Source organism: Aquarana catesbeiana, linkage group LG05, assembly GCF_042186555.1.
Source record: "Aquarana catesbeiana isolate 2022-GZ linkage group LG05, ASM4218655v1, whole genome shotgun sequence".
In the NCBI taxonomy this organism is placed as follows: Eukaryota; Metazoa; Chordata; class Amphibia; order Anura; family Ranidae; genus Aquarana; species Aquarana catesbeiana.
The window spans coordinates 111946758-111972612 of NC_133328.1; the positions used below are offsets into that span (position 1 = coordinate 111946758).

General features: G+C 40.1%; 1 protein-coding gene across 9 annotated transcripts in view; it reads right to left on the bottom strand.

Annotated features, from left to right (window-relative positions):
* Positions 1 to 25855, bottom strand: part of HDAC9 (histone deacetylase 9) — an 872451-nt gene that overhangs the window by 155146 nt on the left and 691450 nt on the right. For 7 of the 9 annotated variants that reach the window (XM_073630072.1, XM_073630070.1, XM_073630071.1 and 4 more), the window contains one exon: positions 12431 to 12682. In XM_073630072.1, coding sequence (XP_073486173.1) covers positions 12431 to 12682 — 252 coding nt within the window. Of the gene's footprint in view, positions 1 to 4378; positions 12683 to 25855 lie in introns of those variants that run through there. The other 2 variants (XM_073630074.1, XM_073630073.1) reach the window with 1 other exon arrangement.

Below are 25855 nucleotides of genomic sequence, written 5' to 3' on the forward strand. Positions count from 1 at the left end.
GCAGGGTAGCTCCAAAGGGATGGCCGCAGTCCCCCTCAAGGAGAAACAGGCAGCTAGTCTGGATGGACGTTCCGTAGTCCGGCAAGGCGCTCATGGGCGTGTGACGTCACCGGAGTAGAGAGAACCACAACGCGTTTCAGAGCATGCATGAGGCTCCCACTGGGCATGCGCGCTCCTTTTTCAAGTGTAAGGTGAACGGGGAAGGAAGGGGACTTTAATATCTCCGCACATTGGGACATAAACACACTACAGCTGACAGGGGAGAACAAACATTAGCATAGCTAAAAATGAGGAAGTCTGCTACCATAAAAAACATGGCTAATTAAGGATTTAGAGAATTCCTGAATAAACGTCCAAAGAAAAAACCTGAATGGATATTTAAAAGGAGGAAGATAATAAAAAAAAAAAATATATATATATATATATATATATATATATATATATAAGATATATATAAAATACATAATATATATATATAGAAAAAAATGATAAAAATAATAACAATAACAGGAAAAAATTAGATAATACATAATAGGAGAAAATTAATAAAAGAATATGTATAAAAATGATGTATATTATTAAAAACGAGCCAGGGATAATGATGATTAAAAACGAACCAGGGATAATGATGATGACTATAAATGATTAGAAGACACAAGTGAAGTGGGAGCCTCGCGCATGCTCTAAAACGCGTTATGGTTCTTTCTACTCCGGTGACGTCACACGCCCACAAGCGCCTTGCCGGACTACGGAACGTCCATCCAGACTAGCTGCCTGTTTCTCCTTGCGGGGGACCGCAGCCATCCCTTTGGAGCTACCTTGCAGCCTCTTGCCATGGACACTGGGACTGATCCAGGAGCTGTTCCCCTTCGGAGCTATATTTCCCTTACCTCTCTGTAAGTGTGGATTACTTGTCTATTGCTACAAATAAATACCTGCACTCAGAGGCGCTTTCTTTTGTTTTCTTCGCATGCTCACGTAAGGATCTGGTATGGAACTTGGGGTAACCCTCTTTATTTGTTGTTTGTGGCCCCCCTAAAATATATACCACAGCTGAAGAGCCTGGTATGCCTGGGGAACCCCATACCAGCATCCTAACAACAAATGACTCATTCATGCTCAGGACATTCAGCTGTCAGCCAGGTATTCTCAGCTGAAAGGTAAATTTAAACAGAGAGGTGGGATTAAAAAAATGGTGTGGGGGTCTCCCCTAAAATTCCTACCAGATACTTCAAGTCTGGTTTGGAGACCACACAAAAAAGAGGGACCAAGCGTACATTCCCCCTTCCCCAAACCACACCAGACCGCATGACCTCAACATGGGGGGATACCTTGCCAAGGGGGATAACCAGCTGAGGGCTCAATTTCCCAGGTGGAGATGAGTTGCTGGTTGCTAGGACATGTTAGGCTATTTTCTCTATTAGGCAAATGTTTTGTAACTCATATAGTTAAATGTTTTTATGGTTATTTTCTCTTAGGACATTGTTAGGGACAACATTTGCCCAGAAAACAACAACATATAGAAACTAACATTACACACATATCACACACATTACATACATTATTTTTAACTTTTGCATGAATGCTGAGATATTCACAAAGTGAATTTTGTTAAACATAGACCCCTAAGAATCTCCATAAGAAAATGTAGTCAAGTTCTGAGGATTATGCTTTACAGCAGTGTTATTGGAAAAGGGTAGTAAACATAGGAGCAATAAAGGATTCATGTCAATGGCCATTCTTTTTTAAATGCTGAATTTGCTATGTTTTACAAAAAAAAAATGCTGACTTTGACCTGCTTTGTCAACAATTCAAATGCACTGCAATGGTAGCTGCTGCGTTGAAAAAAACTTCAGGCGAGATTATAGCAAGTCAAATTCAGCCTCTAAACTGCCATGTGTACTGCTCAATTAAAGTCATAGGGATTTTACTGACATAGGTCCATCAAAGTCTATGTCTGAATCTAGAATACTTATCTGTTTTCTCACACTATAATATTTGCATGATTTGTAGGAAATGCATTAACAATCTCATTTGTTATATTAGGTGTAATGTGGTTGGAGGAGGGAAGATTATGAAGTTCATATGCCCCTCGTCCAATCATACAATGCCTTGTATTCTGTAAAATGGAATACAAGGTGTTTTATGAATGGACGATGTGGAGTAGGAGTGACCTACATAGCCTTCACTGTATGCAGTGTACTAGAGCCAGGAGTGTAATTTGAATAAAAGTTAGTTTTTACCTATTGCAGCAACATCTACCAATGAAACTCACACCAATTATAGTAGTTAAAGGAGCAGTATGAGTGCTCAACGCTACAGCATTGGTGTGATGCTGCAGCTGCCCCAGGCCAGCTCTAAGACCAAGAATAGAGCAGGCATGTGATTGCGATCACTCAGTTCTCAGTATTCTCAGAGTCAGTCAGCGCTCTCTGCTCTGCCCCTCCAGTGCTCACTGGAACGACAGGCTGGAGAGGGTGCGGGTGCAGCTGGCTTCGGCTCTTAGATGCAGATTGAGAGCTGGAGCCAGCTGTCAATCAGACAGCTGGGTGAATCCCACCAATATAGTTGTGATCCTTCCAGAGCCTGGAACTGCTATGTGACTCTGGCTCACAGAAGAGCAAAAGTAAGAAGTTGAAGAAGAAATATAACCAAAAAAGTGTTGGTCATACTTCTTTTTTTATATTTTAAAGCAAATGTGCATATATTTTTTTTTTCCTAGAATTCCCTTTTACAGTATATCTAAAGCCAAAACGGTGAAATATTTAAGACTTCTTTTAGGTCCCTATTGCTGCCTGTGTCCCCACTGGGAAGAGTCACAATCTTTTTTTGCCCTAGTAACTATTGTTACCAGGACTGAAAGTGAGGGATAATCCAAAAGCATGAGTTGTCAACAGAATAGAGGGAAAGTGTTTCAATGGGAATACCTGTTGTGGTGACAACTGTCTAAAAATACCTGTTGTGGTGACAATTGTCTATCCTCACTTTTTATAGATTTCCTTTTTCTTCCTATTTTGTCTGCAGGATAAGAAGTGAGAGGAAATCTCTCAAGTGGGATATGGGCAAAAAATGAACTGGCATGGTTTTGCCTTTCCCTAAACTATCCAAAACTAGAATAATACATTTTTTTTTAGATACACTTAGACAGTTTGTCTATAGTGAGTGGTGTTTTATAGATGTTATGTAGTGCACTAGGCAAACTCCCCATCCATCCATGTCTCCATACTTTATTTTGCAGAGAAATCACTTTGAAAAACACCACCTAACATTGCTGGCCGTGGCCATCTTAAGTAAGGGCAGATGATTAATTTAGCATTTACTTCTTGTAATTCATCTGACCATAGCTCAGGCATGCAGACAGTAGGGTGAGCTTATCTAAGAAAACCTTTCCTCCCTTATGAAGATTCCGGAGATAGAAAGCATGCCTTGAAACCAGGAAGTGAAGATTTACATTTACAAAGTAAACATTGCATGTTCACAATGCAAAGGCATGTAAACTAAGCTTAGTCAATAAGTTGAAGTTGTGTTCGTGTCATTCATCCAATCACATGCAAGCAAAATCCTATGTTTCCTGGCATGAGACTGCGTAATAAAAAATAAAAAAACACTGTATTTACTAAGCTAGGTGAACACTTACTTTGCATTGTGGACACTCGGTACCCCTTTGTTAAATCAACCCCAAGGCCTTGAGAAGGGAAACTACTACAGAAAACAAAAGTGTCATTAGACACTAATTAGGGAGGGAAACCACTACCTTTACTTTCCTAGTATCTTAGTAAACTAATTCCACTATCTGGTATGCAAATCACAACTAAAGAAAGAATCTGTACAACATTGAAAATGAGGTAAAGCTAACAAGAATGTCATATAAAAATGAGTTTAAATAAAAATTAGGACAATAATGTTTTTAAATAGTCTTGTAAGAGGCAAAAAGTATGATATTATTATACTGATGAGAATTACAGGTACTTGATTAAAAACCCATACATTAGGCCTGGTTCATATCTATGCGGCTCTGCAAGCTGCGTTTGCATGGGCACGGCAGCTCATTCAGTTGAATGGGCTGCTGTGTCTGCATTTCATGCAGGAAAAAAGTTCCCGCACCATTTTTAAAATGCAGCCGGAGGGAAGTTGCATGGTTCTTTTCCAAAAGCACTGCATTGGCATTGGGGTGCCATTAAGAATGACTGGCAGCCCTGTGCAATTGCAAAGGAGCAGCATGTGTGGCTGCAGGTGATGTCGGGTGTGGAAAGAGGTGCAATTTAGCCACTGTTGCACACCCGCAACCGCCAGCACAAGTGTGAACCTAGCCCTAAAGAATATTCTATGTTTGGAGTGTGAACTTAAAAGAATAAACAAACATCAGAACAAAAAGACATTAAAAAACAAGGTACAACTTTATTTTAAAATTAACAAAATAACATAAAGTAAAAATAACATAAACATAATCTATTTACAAAACATAAAACACAAAATCACCACTAATGGTGAAAATAAATACAATAGAATAAATGTAATATACATAGTGGGAAATATATTATTTAATTCAATGCAACCAGTGATTCGTTTTACCTGTTTCTTTTGTCAAAATGCAGTGTGAAAATGAATTACATAAAGATATTTATTTATGGATAATGATCCATTTCAATATCACTTATATCAGTATGGCATGGAATTCTCAGTACATACAGTAAACCCCAAATTCAAGTGTGTTAAAAAAAATATATACACCTTAATTAAGAATAAGCAAAATGTTTCTGTACTCCTCTACATATTTCAATATTTTGTGGTTGGCAAACTTGGCAGAAACTGACCTCGCCAAAGAAAAAAAAAAATGGAAACAAATAATGGAAACATACATATGGAAAAAATGTCTCCTAATATTTAAATTTGCATTAATGCATTTTATAGTTATTTCAGAAACAGTTTTAATTTACATTATGAACATTTTTGCAGTTGTGATAGCTTCTCAATAACTAATAATATGTTAGAAAAAAACAACTGTCTTTTCCATTACCAGGGATAATTTAATTGATAAAGCCCAAAGGGCCAATATGTGCAGTACTGTATAGCAACCAATCAAAAATTGGCTTACAGCATTTAGGCATATTCAGCCTAATGACTGTGAGTCTGTGATTGGCTTCTGTGGCTTACTGCAATTTGTTGCTATAGATGTGTTCCTATTAAGCATACCCATCATTTCTTTTACAAAGATGGCAGGGTATTTTAAGCAGTACATTTTTTCCAAAGAACAAAAAGATATTTTACATATGTTTAGTTCAAATACATTCCTATAAATGCATTCATATTCACAATATATTTGTGAGTAGCAGCTATTTCATGTAAATATGTCTAATTCCCCCCATTCATTGTTTGCTGATCTTATTCACACATCTGTCTACAGTGAACATCTCTTAGGCTTCCAAATCTATTTCCAACACAGCAGCTTCCATTAACATAAACATTTCTTTTAAAAAAATGTAAATATGTCATACAACATGATTCTCTACAGAAAATAAATTATATAGCTATAAAAAGTAACACCTAATTAGAAATTAGGCAAACTGTATATTTCCATTACCTAGAAATCAAATAGCAAATGTGATTTGCAACTCAGTAAGCATGCATATGACTGGATAACATAAAACAAAAATGGCAGAATAATATGTAAGACACCTTCACATATAAAAAAAGACACCTTCATATATAAAAAAAAGACTGTTTAGCATGATAATATTTACACAATTGTGTAGATTTTTGTGATGGTAATAATACACTTTAGAAAGGTGTGCAATGGGATGGACTTATCACAAACAGCCATGTTTTCTCACATAACCCCTCTAAAATGTTGTTGAAGGTGATAGTTACAGTCTAGTCATTATAAGATTAAATTTAATCTGACTATCCTGATAATATTGAGTGATGTGTGGTTTAGAGTAGAGTTTCTCCCACGAGGAGCTGTGGCTGCCTCCAAGCTATGGCCAAGACAACATTCTTACCATTGTCCATGAACCAATTACCACATTACCCACTTGTCTGGTTCCTTCATGTTTACCGCATAAATGAACGCTGTACAACAAGAATAATTAGTACTCTTTCCAATATAGCACATTATGGCCAACATTTTATGACTAAAACAAAGAAACCAGCAAACAACATCCTTGGTTAGCAAACATATGAACAAAGAGCATATAGGCTATGAAACACAGCTTAGCTCCACTGACAACTGAGAACACAGAGGTTCATTTACTAAAACTGGAAAGTGCAAAATCTGGTGCAGCTGTGCATGGTAGCCAATCAACTTCTAACTTCAACTTGTTCAATTAAGCTTTGAGAAAAAAAAAACTGGAAACTGATTGGTTTAAATAAAGAACGTCACCAGATTTTACCCTCTCCAGCTTTAGTAAATCAATTTCACTGGAAGTTACGCAGGAAAAATATGCAAGACAAGTATTGCATCTCTAATATTAGTGGAAAGTATCACGTATTTCGTATGTCATATTAACCGCTTACGGACCGCCCGCCACAGTTGCACTGCGGTAGGTTGGCACCCCTGCGTAAACCACCATCATTGTATGTCGGCTCGCGCAGGTGCAGTTGCGGGCGGGCTCGTGCTCACTGTATGCTGTGGGAGCGTGCCTGCGGGTCAGGAGGACTCGATGTCCGCCGGCGACCCACGATCGCCTAGTACAAAGGCAGAATGGGGATCTGCCTTGGTAAACAGGGCAGATCGCCATTCTGACAGATGACATGACAGAGATCTACTGTTCCCAGTGATCGGGAACAGTGATTTCCCAGGCAGCCCATCCCCCTACAGTTAGAACACACCAAGGGAACACACTTAACCCCTTGATCGCCCCCAGTGTTAACCCCTTCCCTGCCAGTGTCATTTTTACATTGATCAGTGCATTTTTATAGCACTGATAAATGTAATAATGTCACTGGTCCCTAAAAAGTGTCATTTGGGGCCAGATTTGTCCGCTGCAATGTTGCAGTCACGCTAAAAATCGCAGATCACTGCCATAACTAGTAGAAACAATAAAAAAATAAAAGTCCTTAAATTTATCCCGTAGTTTGTAGAGGCAATAACTTTTGCGCAAACCAATGAATATACACCTAATGCGATCTTTTTTACCAAAATATGTAGAAGATTATATATCGGCCTAAACTGATGAATACATTTGTTTTTTTATGTTTTTTTTTTTTCAAAATTGTCGCACTTTGTTTGTTATAGCGTAAAAAATAAAAACCGCAGAGGTGATCAAATACCACCAAAACAAAGCTCTATTTGTGAGGAAAAAAAAGGACATCAATTTTGTTTGGGTACAGCGTCACTTGACCACGCAATTGTCAGTTAAAGCGACACAGTGCCGTATCGCAAAAAATGGCCTGGTCATTAAGGGCGCAAATCCTTCCGGTCCTTAAGTGGTTAAAATATGTTTAATGGATACTAAATTGTGAATTTCTGTTGTTTTGTGCATTTCATATTTAAAAAAAATAAACTCAGTATTCTACCAAACCTTTAAAGTGGTTTTCAAGTCACTCAGTGAGATTCCTACAATCCCCTCTAATATATAAAAAATTGTCCCCAGTGTATGCATTTAAAAAAAAATGCCCCTGTGTACCTCATTTCATAGTGCCGCTCGGCACTCATGTGACTGGCCACCTCTCTCCTCCCTCGATCTGACAGCTACAGTGGGCGGGAATGAAAAACCCTACTGACATCAGCCAGGAGGAGGAGAGGAGGCGAGATACTGACGGTCATGTGAGAGCCGAGCGGCACTATGAAATGAGGTACACAGCTGCATTTTTTTTTTAAAACGCATACACTGGGGACATTATTTAACCTCCCTGGCAGTAATGCCGAGTGTGGCTCAGGAGGAATCTTCAGTACCAAAAGCGGTAAACCCGAGCCACACTCGGAATTGCATTTCAGTATCCTGGAAAATTTACTTACCTTATCCCCAGGATCCTGCGATGTCCCGCGCTGTGTCTACAGGCTGTGTACCTACTCGATTCATCACTGTGCCGCCGCTCCGTTCCCTGTGGGGCATTGTGACGCACGGGGACAGAGCCCAGCGGCAAATTAAAAAAAGTGCAGAACATGCGAACACCGTTAAAGTCTATGGGACACGAACATGAAAAATCAAAAGTGCTCATTTTAAAGGCTTATATGCAAGTTATCGTCATAAAAAGTGTTTGGGGACCTGGGTCCTGCCCCAGGGGACAAGTATCAATGCAAGAAAAAGTTTTAAAAATGAAAGTTTTTTCGGGAGCAGTGATTTTAATAATGCTTAAAGTGAAACAATAAAAACGAAATATTCCTTTAAATATCGTGCCTGGGGAGTGTCTATAGTATGCCTGTAAAGTGGCGCAAATTTCCCGTGTTTAGAACAGTACCATAGCAAAATGACATTTCTAAAGGAAAAAAATTATTTAAATCTGATCACGGCTGTAATGAATTGTCGGGTCTTAGCAATCATGCCTGGGGAGTGTCTATAGTATGCCTGTAAAGTGGCGCAAATTTCCCATGTTTAGAACAGTACCATAGCAAAAAGACATTTCTAAAGGAAAAAAGTAATTTAAATCTGATCACGGCTGTAATTAATTGTCGGGTCTCAACAATATAGATAAAACGCATTGAAAAAAATAATTTTTTAAATTGTGTGGGGGTCACCCCAAAATCCATACCAGGCTCTTTAGGTCTGGTATCAATTTTAAGGGGAACCCTGCACCAAATAAAAAAAAAAAAAATTGCGTAGGGGTCCCCTCAAAACCCATGCCAGACCCTTATCTAAGCACGCAACCTGGCAGGCCACAGGAAAAGAGGGGGGATGAGAGAGTGTTCCCCCCTCCTGAACCGTACCAGGCCACATGCCTTCAACATGAGGAGGTTGCTTTGGAGTAGACCCCCAAAGCACCTTGTCCCCATGTTGATGGGGACAAGGGCCTCATCCCCACAATCCTTGCCCGGTGGTTGTGGGGGACTGCGGGCAGGGGGGCTTATCAGAATCTGGAAGCCCCCTTTAACAAGGGGACCCCCAGATCCCGACCTCCCCCCCATGTGAATTGGTAATGGGTACATTGTATCCCTACCATTTCACAAACAAAAAGTGTCAAAAATAGTAAAAAAGACTGGAGACACTTTGGGACAAGTCCTTTATAAAAAATAAAAATGCTCCACGATATAAATCCATCTCACGCCGCCCGTCAAGCCAAAAAAAGAAAAAAAAAGCCATGGGAGGCTCCCGCCGAACAGGTGAACACCCGATGTTCTTTACGTTCCACTCGAACATTGTGCTCATCCTTAGTCCCTAATGCTTTGACCAGTGCCCTGCATGCAGTTTTATATTATATATACTGTTCTTTCTGCCTGGAAACTTGAGAATGTCCATGGCAACCAAAAAGCATCCCTTTACATCAAAAGCAGTTTTAGACCAGCTAGAAAACAGCGATAGTAAATTAGAATCACTTGCAGAATTGATAGTGATTCGTGGGGAAATTTGTCATCAAACACTGAAAGTAACGTCAGCGACAATTCTGCAACTGAGCAAATTTCAGTGTTTTTGATTTGATTACATTAGTGAATACATTTTATTATATTATTATTTGTTATAATTATTTATAGTTATTTATTATATTATAATTTATGATTTTGTGTTTCAAACTTTATCATATCCAGGATGTGTACTAGATTCTTGTTTGGACAGATTTAAGTGAGTTATTCCTAAGAATTACAGTCCTACAATATAAAACGCCAAATTTCCATGCAAAACAATGTACCGCTGTAAGACGCAAAAATCTGACATAATCATACCGCCAGGGTGGGGGTGGGGAGGGAGACAGAGGAGGACAGAGGCGCATAAACTGACCACGGTGTCAGGGCTCAGCAGCTGTGATATACCATGGTTAGTTTACAGGGGGAGGCAGAACCAGGCAAAATCAGCCAGGTTTTTGGGTTATACAGGGGGCAAATTACACAGCACAAGCACTGTGCTGTATAACATGCTTTAAGGGAGCAGGATCCATTTTTTAGGGTAACAAAGACTTTAAAGCTGTCTTTATTTCATTTACCCAGTTGGTTAAAGGCAAATTTAATAAAGACAAAACGTTATCTTTATTTTTGGAGAGATGGGAAAAGGTTAAACCTCTGCCAGGTTTGTACTGCTGACTCTATCCCCAATTGAGAATTTTACAAACATTCCTTTAAATGCAAGACAGGTTGGTTATGAAAGTTTTCGCCCCATTAGTATAACATCTTCCTTTACATACCAAGGGCAAGCCTCAAACAAAATTACACTCAAATACCAAATGGGGGTGCCATCATCCAACTAACAAAATGAGAAATTGGAAAGTAGACAGTTCCCCTAACAGTCTGCAAAAAAAGAGAAATGGACTGTGTCCATTGAGGACCCACTAAACCTCTTGTCTCCTAATTGGAGCACACCAAGTATTAGTGGAACTAATGTATAGACAGACTATATTTCAACACACTTTTTTGTATTTTAAACCATGTCTTCTTTTGTGTATCTGGATATTCTGTTTTTATCCTTTTGTAAAAATAAAACACCTTTCATTTTATTCAATGTGTATTGTATCTGAGGTACCAAGATCGTCCATTTCTCTTTTTTTGGAGACTGTTAGGGGAATTGTCTCCTTTCCAATTCCTCATCTTTCTCAAATAGGTGTGTTACTATTATTCAACAGCTGCAAAATTCATATTCATGCATTCTGTATCAACTGCCTGCCAAAATGGAATCAAGAGATTCTAAAATTGTTCATGTATTTGTCTGAAAGAATCTGCCAGGACAGATAAGAGTTGCCATAGCTGACTTGATTTTAGGACTGTCCTTAGGTTCCCTTCACTACTTGGTGAGTCACTGACCTACACCAAGCTTGTGGATCATGTTTCAGGGCACCCAATATAAACTCTCTAGTTCCAGTTTAGTGCCTCACCAAATAGTAAAAAAAAAGAATATGTATGTAAACCCAGGAGTGAAATAAGTTAGCATAGTAATTTCCCATAATGGTGTTTTTTTTTCCTGAAAAACAAAAAATCCTGCTGAAACAAGCATGCAAAAAAAACTGTCCCAAAACCGATGTGTTCAAAGTTTAAAATGATGGGAAGCCTCTTTGACCTCACAGGATTTATTTGAACTATTGTGCTCATTTTAAAAAAATTCTAAAACATAATTGATCAAAATATTTATAAGAAAAAGATATGCCATACATACCTTGGTAAAATTAGCCTTGATTAACTTGTATTCTTCAAACCAAAATTTACAATAATTATACAGAAATATACAGTATACAGCTAAGGGATGTAATCCAGAATGTTTAACAACTGGAGTTCTCTAGACAAGGGAACTTGGAGTTCTTCACTCTTAGTGGTGCCAAAAGAAGGCACATACATATGATCCTCTCTCTACTGCTAGGTCTCACCACTATTATTTAAACTTTACTTTTTATCCCACCTGATCAGCTGAAAAATACATCATGCTGTCCCTGGGATAGATACACCTGAGCAGGGCTGTCAACTGTTCATAAATTTATAGCGCCCCACAAAAAAAGGAGGCATTTTAAGCGTGTATGTAAACTCATTAAAAGGTTCTCACAAAAATGTCTACCATAGAATTTGTAATTCTGTTCAGTCAGTCTTCTTAACCAAGTACCCCTACCAGATGGTCCAGCCAGGCCAGTCATCTCCCCTTTCTGTACTTCAACTAAAAAATACAGTTTAGTCAGGGACCTACCTCCAACCTGCAGAATGGACAATGGAGAAACAGCAGCACGCAGATAAGATCATGCCTGTGCTCTTTTGTCCCATAAGCACGTTCACAGCATTAAACTGGAAGCAGAGTTTTTATAAAGTTCAGAATATGATTTTCTGAAAATAAATATTTCTGGATAGCAGGTGTCCAGAAAAAAAAGAATACCATACCATAGTGTCTCCTCGGCTGTGATTTCTATTAGCACTAAAGCTAAAAGTGATCTCAAGCTGGCCATACACTAATAGAATTTTGCTGACATTCATTCGACTTTCTAATTGTTAGTGGGGTCAAATCAACATTTGTTTTCAACCATAGTGATGAGAAAGCTTGAAAGTGCAGGATGGAATTTTTTTCTCAACAGTGTATGTAGTTTTTGTTTAGGAAATTCCAATCACTCCAAAATCAAATTAAATTTGTCCAGTCATCTAATGTACTGAGAATTTCATTGCAAATGTTTGCACAGATATTTATAAGGACTGTTATTCAAAAATCTAGTATATGACCAGCTTTACTAACATTAAAAAAAAGAACCTGTATTAACATATTCAAATAAAAATGTCTATTTACATAATATAGGGGTTTTGCTTTTTCTTAGTCAGTCCTAAAGTTCAAAGAACAACTTTAATAACAAATCCTGGAGCTATTTCTTTTCCTATTACCTGTTGCACAAAAGCCATTTTGTGAATAGATTCATGTGGTGTTTGGCTTTCATCGTCACTGTCCGGTGGCTCCTCTTTCACCTTCACAGGTCTGAGGTGGTCAGTTCTGATGTCTGTACTGCTGTAACTTCTTAAGTAAGCCGAGGAGGACACCTTCTCTTCTTGCATCAGAAAATCACTATGTTGTTCTTCCTCGGATTCCTCTAGATGGCTTCCAGGCTGGCGGAGTTGTTCGATTGATTTTGAAAGCATCTTTAAGAGATAAAAAATGTATTAATTTATGATATTGCTAAAATGTTATAGGTTAAAGACAAACATGAGGCCATAAACAAAGGGACAGCTGTCCAGCGAGAATGCCTTACATAGGTGGGAGCTATATTTATTGCCAATTGTTTGGATTTCTGTCCATCTAGTCCTGAGATTTATAAAGCTCTGGCACACCACATAATCAGGCAGATGACACCCCTTACAGCTAAAGTGGTTGTAAAACCTTCCATATACCCAGTGAAGTGACTAGCCTCAGGTGATACAAAGAGATGAAACAAATCCTCCTACATCAGTTATACCTGTTTATCTACAGCCCTCTGTTCTCTGAAGTCGTGCAAAGTGTACAGTTTATACAGCATTTCTGAGCTTCCAGAGGAAGGGGGTAGGAATCTGATCTCGCACACACTGCACAGTATAAAGCAGGGAGCTGAGTGTAAGTTGAAACCTGAGTAGAGGGATTGGACATAGAGAAACATGCAAATCTAAGGCTGTCAATCACAGGCTTTGTGCTTAAGCCCCCCTCCTTCATCACCCATAATTGCTTGGAGTCAGCATAACCTGTCAGAAATGACTCTTGCATATAGCAGAGGAGGAAGACAGCAGACATAAATTTCACTAGGAGCTTTGGATTTAGGGAAGTACGCAATATAGAAGGATATGCTTTGTTCATTTTTCTTTTCAGAGGTTTACAACTACAAATAATACAATCCCTCTCCGACTCCAGCCTGCTGATTGGACAGTCTGGCAAGGTTTTCTCTCTGCTCATTCTGCTCTATCCTCCTATCAGAAAGCTCATTGTCAACACCTTTGTATGCCACACACCTAATTGGCCAGTACTGCCCCTCCCTCTGCCAGTCTGAGCTGAGTGCTGCTGTATAGGGAATTGCAGAACACTGCTTGCATTTAAAAAAAAATAACAATGTATTAATAAATGGAGAGCTGCAATAATCTGTATTGTTTATATCTATCTGTAATGCAGCTGCAAATATGCCTTTGAGACCTATATTTAAGGTGCCATGGGAGATATTGCATACAAGACAAGTTTTGTATTAGGAAAATGAATGCATAATTATTTTTTTAAGGGAGGGGCAAAAATATCTAGTTATTCTCCTGGCACTCTAGCTTACAGAAATAGAACATGAAGAATATCTAAAGCATGCCACAGTTAGATTGTTTAACTTATAGCTTTCAGGTGACTGCCTACGTAGCTTGCCCTAGTGATCATCGTTTCAGTAAGCTGATATCTCCAATCATTAAAATCAGAAAATGCACGCACATACTTAGCACTTTAGGGAACTAACCTAGGAACTTTACATGAATAAAAATCTGGACCAATTATAAAAAAAAAACTTGGATAATTTAAAAAAAAAGAGATATGAAAGTCACTAAACAATTAACTTTTCTACCCAATTTACTTGAAATTAGCTAAGTTGTAGCCCACCATCTGACAAGCTGTGTCACCCGCCTATATCATGCTGACCGGCATCTCAACTCTGCTAGTTGGTCAGTTATATATGAAACATCTTCCACAGAAACAACTCTTTACCACTAAAGACTATGAATGAGGCAAATTGAGAATCCTCATCCTTAACATAATTAAGGCGAAACTGAGTGACTTCTGCACATTTCACCATTTTCATAAAATGCATTGAAGTCAATGGGGAAGGGGAAATTATGGCGTTTTTTGGTGGCTTTTAATGGTGCTGTAGGCTTTATATGGTTCCTGAGGTTTACAGAAGCTTCATTGAACTACCCTGGATCTGTTCTTGTTATTATTATTATACAGAATTTGTATAGCGCCAACAGTTTGTGCAGCTCTTTACAACATGAGGGCAAACAGTACAGTTACAATACAATTCAATACAGGAGAAATCAGAGGGCCCTGCTCATTGGAGCTCACAATCTAAAAGGGAGGGTTAAGTGATACAAAAGGTAATAATTGTGGGGGATGAGCTAATGGAAAAAATACAATTAAAGTTGTTAGGAGAAGGCAGGATAGGCTTCTCTGAAGAGAAAAGTTCTCAGGCATTGCCTAAAATTGGATAGAGTAGGAGATAGTCAGATAGATTGGGGTAGGGAATTTCAAAGGATGGGTGAGGCTAGGGAGAAGTCCTGGAGGCAAGCATGGGAAAAGATGGCAAGTGAGAGCAGGAGGTCTAGAGAGCAGGAAGTCTTGGAAGGAATGAAGAGAACAATTTGGTTGGTATTTTGAGACTAGGTTAGTAATGTAGCTGGGGCTGAGTTGTGGATGGCTTTGTAAGTTATTGTTAGTATTTTAAATTTAATCCGTTGGGTGAGTGACAGCCAATGGAGGGATTGGCAGAAAGGGGTAGCAGACACTGTTTGTAAGGTGGATGAGTCTGACAACAGAATTCATGATGGACTGAATAGGGGATAGCCTATTTAAAGGTAAGCCAATGAGGCGGTAGTTGCAGTAGTCAAGATGAGAGATAACCAGGGAGTGTATTAGGAACTTTGTGGTGTCATTGGTTAAGAAGGGGCGTATTTTGTAAATGTTGCGGAGACTGAGGCGGCAAGCTTTGGAAAGTGAGTGGAGCCAAAAGGAGAGTTCAGAGTCCAGGGTAACATCTAGCACCCTAGCACGTGGGGATGGGTTGATGGTTGTGCCATTGATCTTGACAGAGAAGTCAGGGGAAGGGGCACGTGGGGAAGAAAATATTATGAGCTTGGTTTTGGACACATTGAGTTTGAGGAAGTGGTCATCCAGCATGATATGTCTGTTAGTAAATTAGTGATGCGTGAGAAGACTGATGGAGTGAGCTGAGGGGTAGAGAGATAGATTTGGGTGTCGTTAGCAAATAAATTATATTGAATCAGCTGTCCCAGGGAGGAGGTGTAGATTGAGAATAGGAGTGGTCCAAGTACAGAACCTTGGGGGATCCCGACGGAGAAAGAAAGAGGAAGTAGAATTGTAAGTGACACTGAAGGTGAAGTGGGATAGGTAGGATGAGAGTCAACAAAGAGCACAGTCATGGAGATAAAAGGAGTAAAGCTTTTTTTTTAAGGAGGGGGTGGTCAACCATATCAAAGGCAGCTGAAAAGGTCCAGAGGTAGGAGTACAGAATAGTGGACCTTGTTTTTTTCTGTTAGTAAGTCGTTTGTGAGTTTAGGAAAGCGTTTTTTGTGGAGTGTTGAGGGTGAAATCCAGACTAAAGGGGAACAAGAAGATTATTCTTAATGAGGTGGTCTCTAAGTTGGTTGTAGACCAGGCATTCAAGGAGTTTGGAGGAAAAGGGGAGCAAGGAGATGGGGCATAGGTTGTTAAGATTGGTGGGATCCAAGGAAGGCTTTTTAAGTATGGAGGTGACTAGTTCATGTTTTAGAGAGTTGGGGAAGATGCCAGAAGATAGGGAGAGATTGAAGATGTGGGTTAGAGAGTGAAGGATAGAGTCAGAGGGTGACTGCAGTATTTGAGAGGGAACTAGGTCCAAGGGACAGGTGGTTAAAAACAAGTTTAGCAACCTTGTCTATAGTAGCAGGGTTGAATAAGTTGTGAGGGGCGATATCTGTGGAGTGGAGATTTCATCACAAAATGAATCAATCTTTTTTTTGAAGTGATTGTCGATCTCTTGGGCAGTGAGTGAGTTAGTGGGTGAAGGCAGTGGAGGATGAAGTAGAGAGTTAAAGTTAGAGAAGGGTTGACAGGGACTGGAAAAGAAGGTATTAATGAGAGCGATAACATAGGTCTGCTTTGCAGTGTGGAGGCAAGAATTGTATTTTTGGAGGGCAAATTTATATTGGTTGAGGTCTTTGTGAGAGTTAGTCTTACGCCATAGATGCTCAAGAGCACAGCTAAATTTTTTGAGACTCCTGGTGTCATCTGTTTGCCAGGGTTGTAGGAATTGGGGCCTGATTCTGTGTGTAGTGAGGGGGGCGAGCTAGTCCAGGGTGGAGGACAGGGATCTATTGTAGACAGAAGTGACTAGATTGGGGCAGGACAGGGGTGAGATTTTGTTATAGAGGTGGTCAGCAGAATAGGGAAGAGAAGGGTTGAAATGGCAAAGGTTTCTACAGGTAATTGTTAGGCGGTTGGAGGGATAGGTGGTGGAAGACAGGGAGAGGGCAAAACTAATAAGGTGGTGATCAGAAAGAGGAAAAGGAATGTTGGAGAGGTTGTAGGGGGTGCCATCAGAGTGAGTAGAAGAATGTACCCATTGCTTCAGGTCGAATGAGGACTAAGAAGTTTAGAAGTAGTAGGAGTGTTATTATTAACAGGGATGTTGAAGTCGCCGAGAATGATTGTTGGAATTTCAGAAGAGAGAAAGTAGGAAATTGGAGAGAATAGACCTATACAGTGATCTTCAAATGATGAGAGGGACAAAGAGGGAGGAGAATGAAGAACCTGGAAGGTGCTCTGTGGGGATAGGAGGATTCCCACTCCACCTCCCTTTCGTCCTCTAGGTCTAGGGGAGTGAGTCCAGAGAAGGCCATCAAGGGAGAGAGAAGCAGAAGCAGTGTCGGATTCATGAAGCCAGGTTTTAGTGACAGTAAGTAGATATTATCGCCGAACAAACGGTCTATCATTATTATTAATATCATCATTTTTCTTATTTTCACAGAAGGAATAATACGAACAGTAAAATAAAAAAAATGACTCTACACAATTATTGATCAAATACAGACACACATAAACACACAAACACTAACATGAATAATATTATACAAAATAAACTATCCTAAATAACCCCAAAAAAAGCACACTCTCACTCTCAAAATGCAAACTATAAACTGAAAATCACGTTTTAAAACATTAACAAACACTGATATGCACACCCAACGGATTTCCTTTACACGCATAGTATAGCAAAAAAAAAAAAATGATACTACTATACTTTCCCTTTAAAAAAAAAAATCTATATTATGAGAAAGCAATGAATCACTATCTATTTTGTTTAATTTCCAACTCTAGGCACTAGAAAAACAAATAATACCCTTGTAGTAGCTCCTCCTTGCACTGCTAGGTTTAAATACTCATTGGGTCTAAGAGTAAATACATAAGCTGTAATACTTACATTATTTCTCACTCCAGCAGCCTCACTCCACATTGGGTGACCAGTCCCTTAAAGCCTCTACTCTAAGGTGCTCCGGCCAGCAGTCACACAATGATATCCTCACATTGTATGTGGTAAAGGTGCCAGGAGGAGTACTGGCAGTCAGAGAGTGAGGAAAAAGAAATTACAGTTTATTTCACTACCCTTTTGATGCAACAAGCATTTAACCCTTGCAAGGGGGCCCAACTGCAAGGGTATTTTCCCAGAGTTCAGCTTAACCTATGGTTTTGTGGTTTCACAGAATAATGCTTTAAATATGCAAACAGCAGGACACTGGTTCAAAATTTGTCATATTTACATGTGTATTTGTTAGGGTAAGGGGCAATAGAAAATGTGCACTTACACATATTACAAAATTCAGCTGATTGGATGGCATAGATCAGTGCTTCTCTCTTTTATATTATGTACCCCTTTATTACAACAAATATTTGGCAAGTACCTCCCATTGTATGCTAGTTTATGTATAGTACTCCTCTCTAAAGATTCATTTATTGCCTTTTAATTGTATGCTTTCTGGGTATGGGCAATAAATTTACATTCTTCTCATAACCAAATATCACATACCTTGGCTATTTTGTATACTGTTTAGCATCTCCTAAATGTTTAGACTATTATTTACTAGACTAGTATTTCCCTCCCCTGTGTCGTTAGTGTTACAAAGTCTCAGGTGTGAATAGGGAGCAGGTGTGTTAAATTCGATGTTATTGCTCTCACTCTCTCATACTGGTCACTGGAAGTTCAACGTGGCACCTCATGGCAAAGAACTCTCTGAGGATCTGAAAAAAAGAATTGTTGCTCTACATAAAGATGGCCTAGGCTATGAGAAGATTGTCAAGACCCTGAAACTGAGCTGCAGCACAGTGGCCATGACCATACAGTGGTTTAACAGGACAGGTTCCATTTAGCATCATATCCAGAGGTTGTCTTTGGAAAATAAACGTATGAGTGCTGCCAGCATTGCTGCAGAGGTTTAAAGGATGGGGGGGTCAGCCTGTCAGTGCTCAGACCATACGCTACACACTGCATCAAATTGGTCTGCATAGCTGTCGTCCTAGAAGGAAGCCTCTTCTAAAGATGATGCACAAAAAAGCCCGCAAACAGTTTGCTGAAGACAAGCAGACTAAGGACATGGATTACTGGAACCATGTCCTGTGGTCTGATGGAACCAAGATAAACATATTTGGTTCAGATAGTGTCAAGCGTGTTGTGCGGCAACCAGGTGAGGTGTACAAAGACAAGTGTGTCTTGCCTACCATCAAGCATGGTGGTGGAAGTGTCATGTCTGGGGCTGCATCAGTGCTGCCGGTACTGGGGAGCTACAGTTCATTGAGGGAACCATGAATGCCAACATGTACTGTGACGTACTGAAGCAGAGCATGATCCCCTCCCTTCGGAGACTGAGCCGCAGGGCAGTATTCCAACATAATAACGACCCCAAACGCACCACCAAGATGACCACTGCCTTGCTAAAGAAGCTGAGGGTAAAGGTGATGGACTGGCCAAGCAAGTTTTCCGACTTAAACCCTATTGAGCATCTGTGGAGCCTCCTCAAACGGAAGGTGGAGGAGCGCAAGGTCTCTAACATCCACCAGCTCCGTGATGTCATCAAGGAGGAGTGGAAGAGGACTCCAGTGGCAACCTGTGAAGCTCTGGTGAACTCCATGCCCAAGAGGGTTAAGGCAGTGCTGGAAAATAATGGTGGCCACACAAAATATTGAAACTTTAGGCCCAATTGGGACATTTTCACTTAGGGGTGTACTCACTTTTGTTGCCAGCGGTTTAGACATTAATGGCTGTGTGCTGAGTTATTTTGAGGGGACAGCAGATTTACACTGTTATACAAGCTATACACTCACTACATTGTAGCAAAGTGTAATTTCTTCAGTGTTGTCACATGAAAAGGTATAATAAAATATTTATAATATTTATGAGGGGTTTACTCACTTTTGTGAGATACTGTGTATATATATATATATATATATATATATATATATATATATATATATTAAACTGACTGTATATATATATATATATATATATAAATAAATATACATATATATATATATATATATATATATATATATATATATATATATATATATATATATATATATATCAAATACACTGCCACTAACTGAATAACCTGCCTGCTTAATCTAAATCAAGCTATCTCTTTGTCCACACCAACAACACTACACACGGCCACCGTGTAAGCAGCCTTATATAGTGCGGGGCGTGGACTTAGTCCTCCTGAGCCATGATTGGCCAAAGGCACCCTGCCTTTGGCCAATTATGGCACTCTTAGCAGAGGGCGCTGGGATTGACCAAAGCATGCAGGTCAGGCCAATCATCATACAGCAATGTACTGTGATCTCGCAGTGCATTATGGGGAGTTCCGCAGCGCTCAAATTTGCCGCTAATGCCCCATAATGTTTGCTCTTCAGCGAACGGGCAAACTCCCAATGTTCGAGACGAGCTTATGTTTGACCTGAACATCAAGCTCCTCCCTACTTGGCAGTGAAGTTGCAAAAATATTAACTCCCAGGTGTGGTTCTATGCCATAAATGTTCAGAAATAATGGGCACCAGTCCCTTTAGTTTTAGTAGATAAAAAATAGAAAAGAAGTTTATTGCACAAGGCAATATGGGAAGGAAGATCAGGATATTGCCAGGTACACTGGCTATCGTACTCTAAACTAGGCTTCAGGCTCTTCTGGATCAAAAGTTTTTTTTATGGTTACCTTTAAGATCACAGTTTGTTCTAGTTAGACTTCTGCAGAGCTCTCACTCCTTGGAATTTGAGGAATCAAGTGGTATCTCAAGCTTCACTTTCAAGGATGAACAGCATGGAAATGTTACTGTGAGTTAGTTACCACTTAACTATACCCCACCACATGTCCATATGTAAGGAATAGTTTCAGTGTTGCTTCCTTAGGCCTTACTCTTTTTTTCTCAACCTGTCAACATCTTCAGGGGTTCCCACCAAAAGAGGAGATCCTGGTATCCTTCCACGTGTCTAAGCCCAAGGCTTAGGAGAAACTAACCTCTTTGGCTGACATCCTCACATGGAAAAAGTCCAGGAAGGAAAGTCAACCTAACATGCAAACCCAGTCCAACAGTAAAAGCATACCCTCACAATATTTACTATGTTTAGATAAGCACGGCTCTGATAGTGTATATGCAGCAGATATGTAATAGTTCTCCCAGCATGCCTCAGCCTATCAAACATCCTTTACGTTGAATGATATCTCTCTAGCGCGCACTGTTAAAGCAAGTTTAAGCAACATAAGAAAATATATGCTTAGAGACAATAGCCAACTGTTGGCTACAGACTTCACCAAAATACAAAAAGGAATTTAGCAAAAATACTACATCCCTCTCTACACCACCTAACTATCTATCTATTAAGCTAAGTGACAATTCACTTTGCAGATCGAAAATTCACTTAGCTTAGTGAATGAGGAAAAGATAAGTTTTTTTTTTTTTTTTTTCTTGCACATGATTGGGTATTCTTTATAAAGAGATTTTTTTTAACTTTTTTTCACCTAATTAACATATAGCACCCTCTAGTGCTAGAATTGGTGTTTAAGAATAGGTACATTTGTGCAGGATTGGCTGGCAGAGATCCAGGGAGAGCTGGATGACTCACAGGCGGCATTACTGAGACCTGCCCCCTATTTCTAGACTGTGCTGGAACCTTCTAGAAAGATGAGAGGGGACATAAGGTGGAGCTGCCTGGAGTATTCTGAGGGCCTTGACCAATCCCCCAACTTGGATTGGCAGGGGGAAGGCCCCCTCAAATACTCTGTGGCAGCCTAGCTGGGGAGGAGAGTTCGGTGGAAGCTGGAATGTTAGGCTGTTGTGGTCTTTGAGGAAGCTCCCAGCCTGGTGGGAGTGACCTTGGGCCTGGGCTCGGGTGCAGAAGGGATCTTTCTAAGACCATGGAGGTGTCCTGGCCAGGAGGCACAGGGAGCAAGGAGAGGACAGTGGGAGAACACTGAGGGGCAAGTCTCCAGGAGCAACAGGAACAGCCAGGAGGGCTGGTGAGTGACACACAGTCAGGAGGACGTCGAGGAACACCTGAGAAGACTGGGATGGATCAGTCTGGGATGGGTGCAAAGCCAGACAGGAGGACTGTGGTGACACGGGCAGTGGAGAGGGGCAGCTGCAGCCAGGAGGCTTGGCAGGGCCTGAAGAGGTGGTACTGGGAGCAGAACTTACATGTAGGACAGTTGGCACTAAAGACTACCATTTTGGTACACCATAGGGGCCCATGGTCCCTGACTGCAAAAGGCATTTGCTTCGGGCCTGACAGAGCCAGTGTCAGGACCCTTCATCAGTGCTAGCTGGTCCTTGAAGTGATAGTCTGCAAGCAAGTGTATGTGCTGGGGTCTATGACTTTGATGCACAAGCAAACCCAGTATAACAAGCAAAGTATACACTTACAATATTAACTAAGTTTAAATATGCACAACTATGGTAGCATGTGAACAGTTAATTTATTAACAAAGGTGGTCTTCTAAGCAGCACACACTCAGCATCCCAATGTAAAACGGCTAAGTGGTAGCATTTCTTCAATAAAGATTGGAATTTTTTCTAATGTTTTTGGGGCTAAATGAAATCTGTTCACTGGTTGCAAAGGCTTTTCGTCTAGTATGAATACCAAGTTAATGAAGCACACCCTGAAATTAATAAAGGTGACTAAACAGCTACTGAGTATAAAAAAGCCATAGTGCACACTTGCAAAGAATTGCAGGATGGGGCTATGTCAAGTGTGGCCAAAAGATTTTTGACACTACTTCCTGCGATTGCATATTATAATATTAAATACACTAAAGCTAAGCGTGCATTAGTAGGATTTTAATAGAATTTACACATTTTTGTTTAATTTTCTAATCATTACTAGGGAAAAATCGACTTCCATTTTTGACTGCAGCAATGAAAAAATTAGAATTTTTCTTAAATTAACAAATTTCTAACAGTGAATGTGGTTTTTCATCCGGGAAAGGCCTTTCCTTTCAAAATAAAATGTTAAAAGCAAACAAAATTTTGAAGTACTTTTGATTGACATTCTTCAAATCATGGACTGTACTAAGAATTTTCTTCCCAATGAATATCTGCTAGTGCTTTACCCCTTAAAACCTTCTTTGGACAGGGAGCACAGCGTATGAGTTTTTGTTCCTATGGTACTTCTACTTTTCTTACCTTTGTGAGCATCTGTGATACTTGTAACATTCTAATTTTTTTAAATGTTAATACAGAATGTGAACACATGCTGTACTTAGTGCACCTTATCTGCATTTAGGGCACAAAAAAGCATAATGTGGGTGTTTAATGAACACTGTAAAAGGTGATCGCATCATATTTTTGAACTTAAGTGCACTCCTTAGTATAAAGAGTAGTTATGTTAACATTCGCATGCTCATGGGAATCTACACAAGTGTGACTTTTTTTTTTGTTTTTAGAAAATAACCCTATATATTTCTGTACACATAACTTTTTTAAAGTTGAACCTAATTAAAGTGTTAAAGGAGAAGTCTTAGGACCTGAACTAAGATCCTTTAATAGGAAACAGCCATGGCAAAGGGTTATCTGCTAATTTCTGACACAGCTTTGAAGTTAATGTTACAGCTCAGAACAGACACTGCCCGGCTATAGTTTGGGAATGATCTATGTTTTTGTTCTGACGAATGAATACATTGTACTGATTGCGCCTAAGAAAATAGCACACACTCACACATAATAACTGACTAGCTGAATGTGTTGTGATTGTTTTATTTATAGATATGTAAGAAATGGAAATATGATGTATACATGTATGGTCTATAGGACAATAGCCACATCTGAATATAATTGAAACCTGTATCCCTTTTATTGTTTAGTTGTATTTACTTATAAAGCACAGATTTTGTAAGTAATTTTGCAATTTTATTGCGATCTCAAATCAACATGATTTTTCCTCCTGGATTGCATTTGGTGTCCACTCTAATCTCTCCGACCTTAGAACCTTATCCTTAAAGTTTGCTCTAGACAAAACTAATTTTGGTAGATTGTGAAAAGAGAAATCAACCTAGGGTTTCTTATTTCTTTTGGAGACTCTGACAGTACAGCACACATAACTGCAATATCACTTTAGGTTGACTGTCACTTCAGCGCAATCAGATTCAGGAAGCAACCACCTTGTTTACTTCTAGATGGGTCAGCTTCCTTAGATCATAAGATTCTGTGCAACATCCACCTTTAAAGAAGCTTAGTGTGTGCTTTTTTGGAAAATACCTGGGCTGGTGTTTCACATGTCTCCACAACTGGGGTTCATGGAACAACAGCTTAGCAGTAACTGGTCTGCCTGAGGAACTATAACCAAGGTCGTTTTTTGCATAAAAAGTGAAATCTGACAGAGGTTCTAACCACTCAAATATATCCAATATATATATTTACTGTATATACACTTTAACTGCTTGCCGACCGCCGGCTGTCAATTGACGGCCAGGCGGCGCAGCTCTCATTGCCAGAGGGCGTCATATGACACCCTCGCTTTCCCTTCCCATCAGGGGGAGCGCGCGCACCGCCGACAGCAATCCTGCATGCCCGCTGTGTCACTGGGCACCCGGTGCACATGTCCGGCGGCCACGATGTCCGCCAGGCACCCGCGATTGCCCGGTAACACAGCAGGACCGTGGATCTGTGTGTGTAAACACACAGATCCACGTCCTGTCAGGTGAGAGGAGACCAATGGTGTGTTCCCAGTACAGAGGAACACCGATCGGTCTCCTCCCCTTGTGAGTCCCCGCCCCCTACAGTTAGAAACACTAGGAACATAATTAACCCCTCGATCACCCCCTAGTGTTAACCCCTTCCTGCCAGTCACATTTATACAGTAATCAATGCATTTTTATAGCACGGATCGCTGTACAAATGTGAATGGTCCCAAAAATGTGTCAAGAGTGTCTGACATGTCAGCCGCAATATCGCAGTCACGATAAAAAACGCAGATCGCCGCCATTACTAGTAAAAAATAAATAAATAAATAAAAATGCTATAAATCTATCTCCTATTTTGTAGACGCTATAACTTTTGTGCAAACCAATCAATATACGCTTATTGCGATTTTTAAAGAAAAAAAAATTGGATATTTATTATAGCAAAAAGTAAAAAATGTGTTTTTTTTCAAACTTGTCGCTCTTCTTTTGTTTATAGCACAAAAAATAAAAACCACAGTGGCGATCAAATACCACCAAAAGAAAGCTCTATTTGTGGGAAAAAATTGATAACAATTTAATCTGGGTACAATGTTGTATGACTGCGCAATTGTCATTCAAATTGTGACAGTGCTGAAAGCTGAAAAATTGCTTGGGCAGGAAGGGGGTGAAAATGCCCTGAATTGAGGTGGTTAAAGTGATTGTGTCTATACTTACCTCCTCTATGCAATTGTTTTGCACATAGCAGCCCTGATCCTCTCCTTCTAGGGTGCCCCACCGGCGCTCCAGGCCCCTATCTTCATCGGTGTGCCCCCAGGGTGTGCCCTTTTCCTAGGGGCACTTGTGCGGACTCACTCCCAAGTCCCGCTGCTGCATTCATTGACACAGACAGCAGGACTCGGCCCTGCCCCCCACTCCCCTGTCACTGGATTTGATTGGCAATCTGTCCAATGAGGAGAGAACCAGCGGCTGGAGCCGCTGCACTGATGCACATTGCTGGATGGGATCAAGCTCAGGTAAGAAAAGGAGGGGAGGGGGTCTGGGGGGAGCTGCAGCAGAAGAACGTTTTTCACCTTAATGCATAGAATGCATTAAAGTGAAAAACATTGAGGCTTTACAACTACTTTAAATAACAAACATGTTATACTTACTTGCTCTGTGCAATAAAATAGTACAGAGCCTCCTCTTTTTGGGTCCCCCACTGGTGCCCCTGGCTCTTCCTCTTCTTGTTGTGTCTCCATAGGAAGCTGCTTCCTATTGTCGCACACCTGCGGGCTGGACCCCGAGCTACACTGCCTGCATCCATAGACACAGACAGCATGGCTCGGCCCTGCTCCCTCATCACAGGATTTGACTGACAACAGCAGGAGCCATTGGTAGCTTGCATCC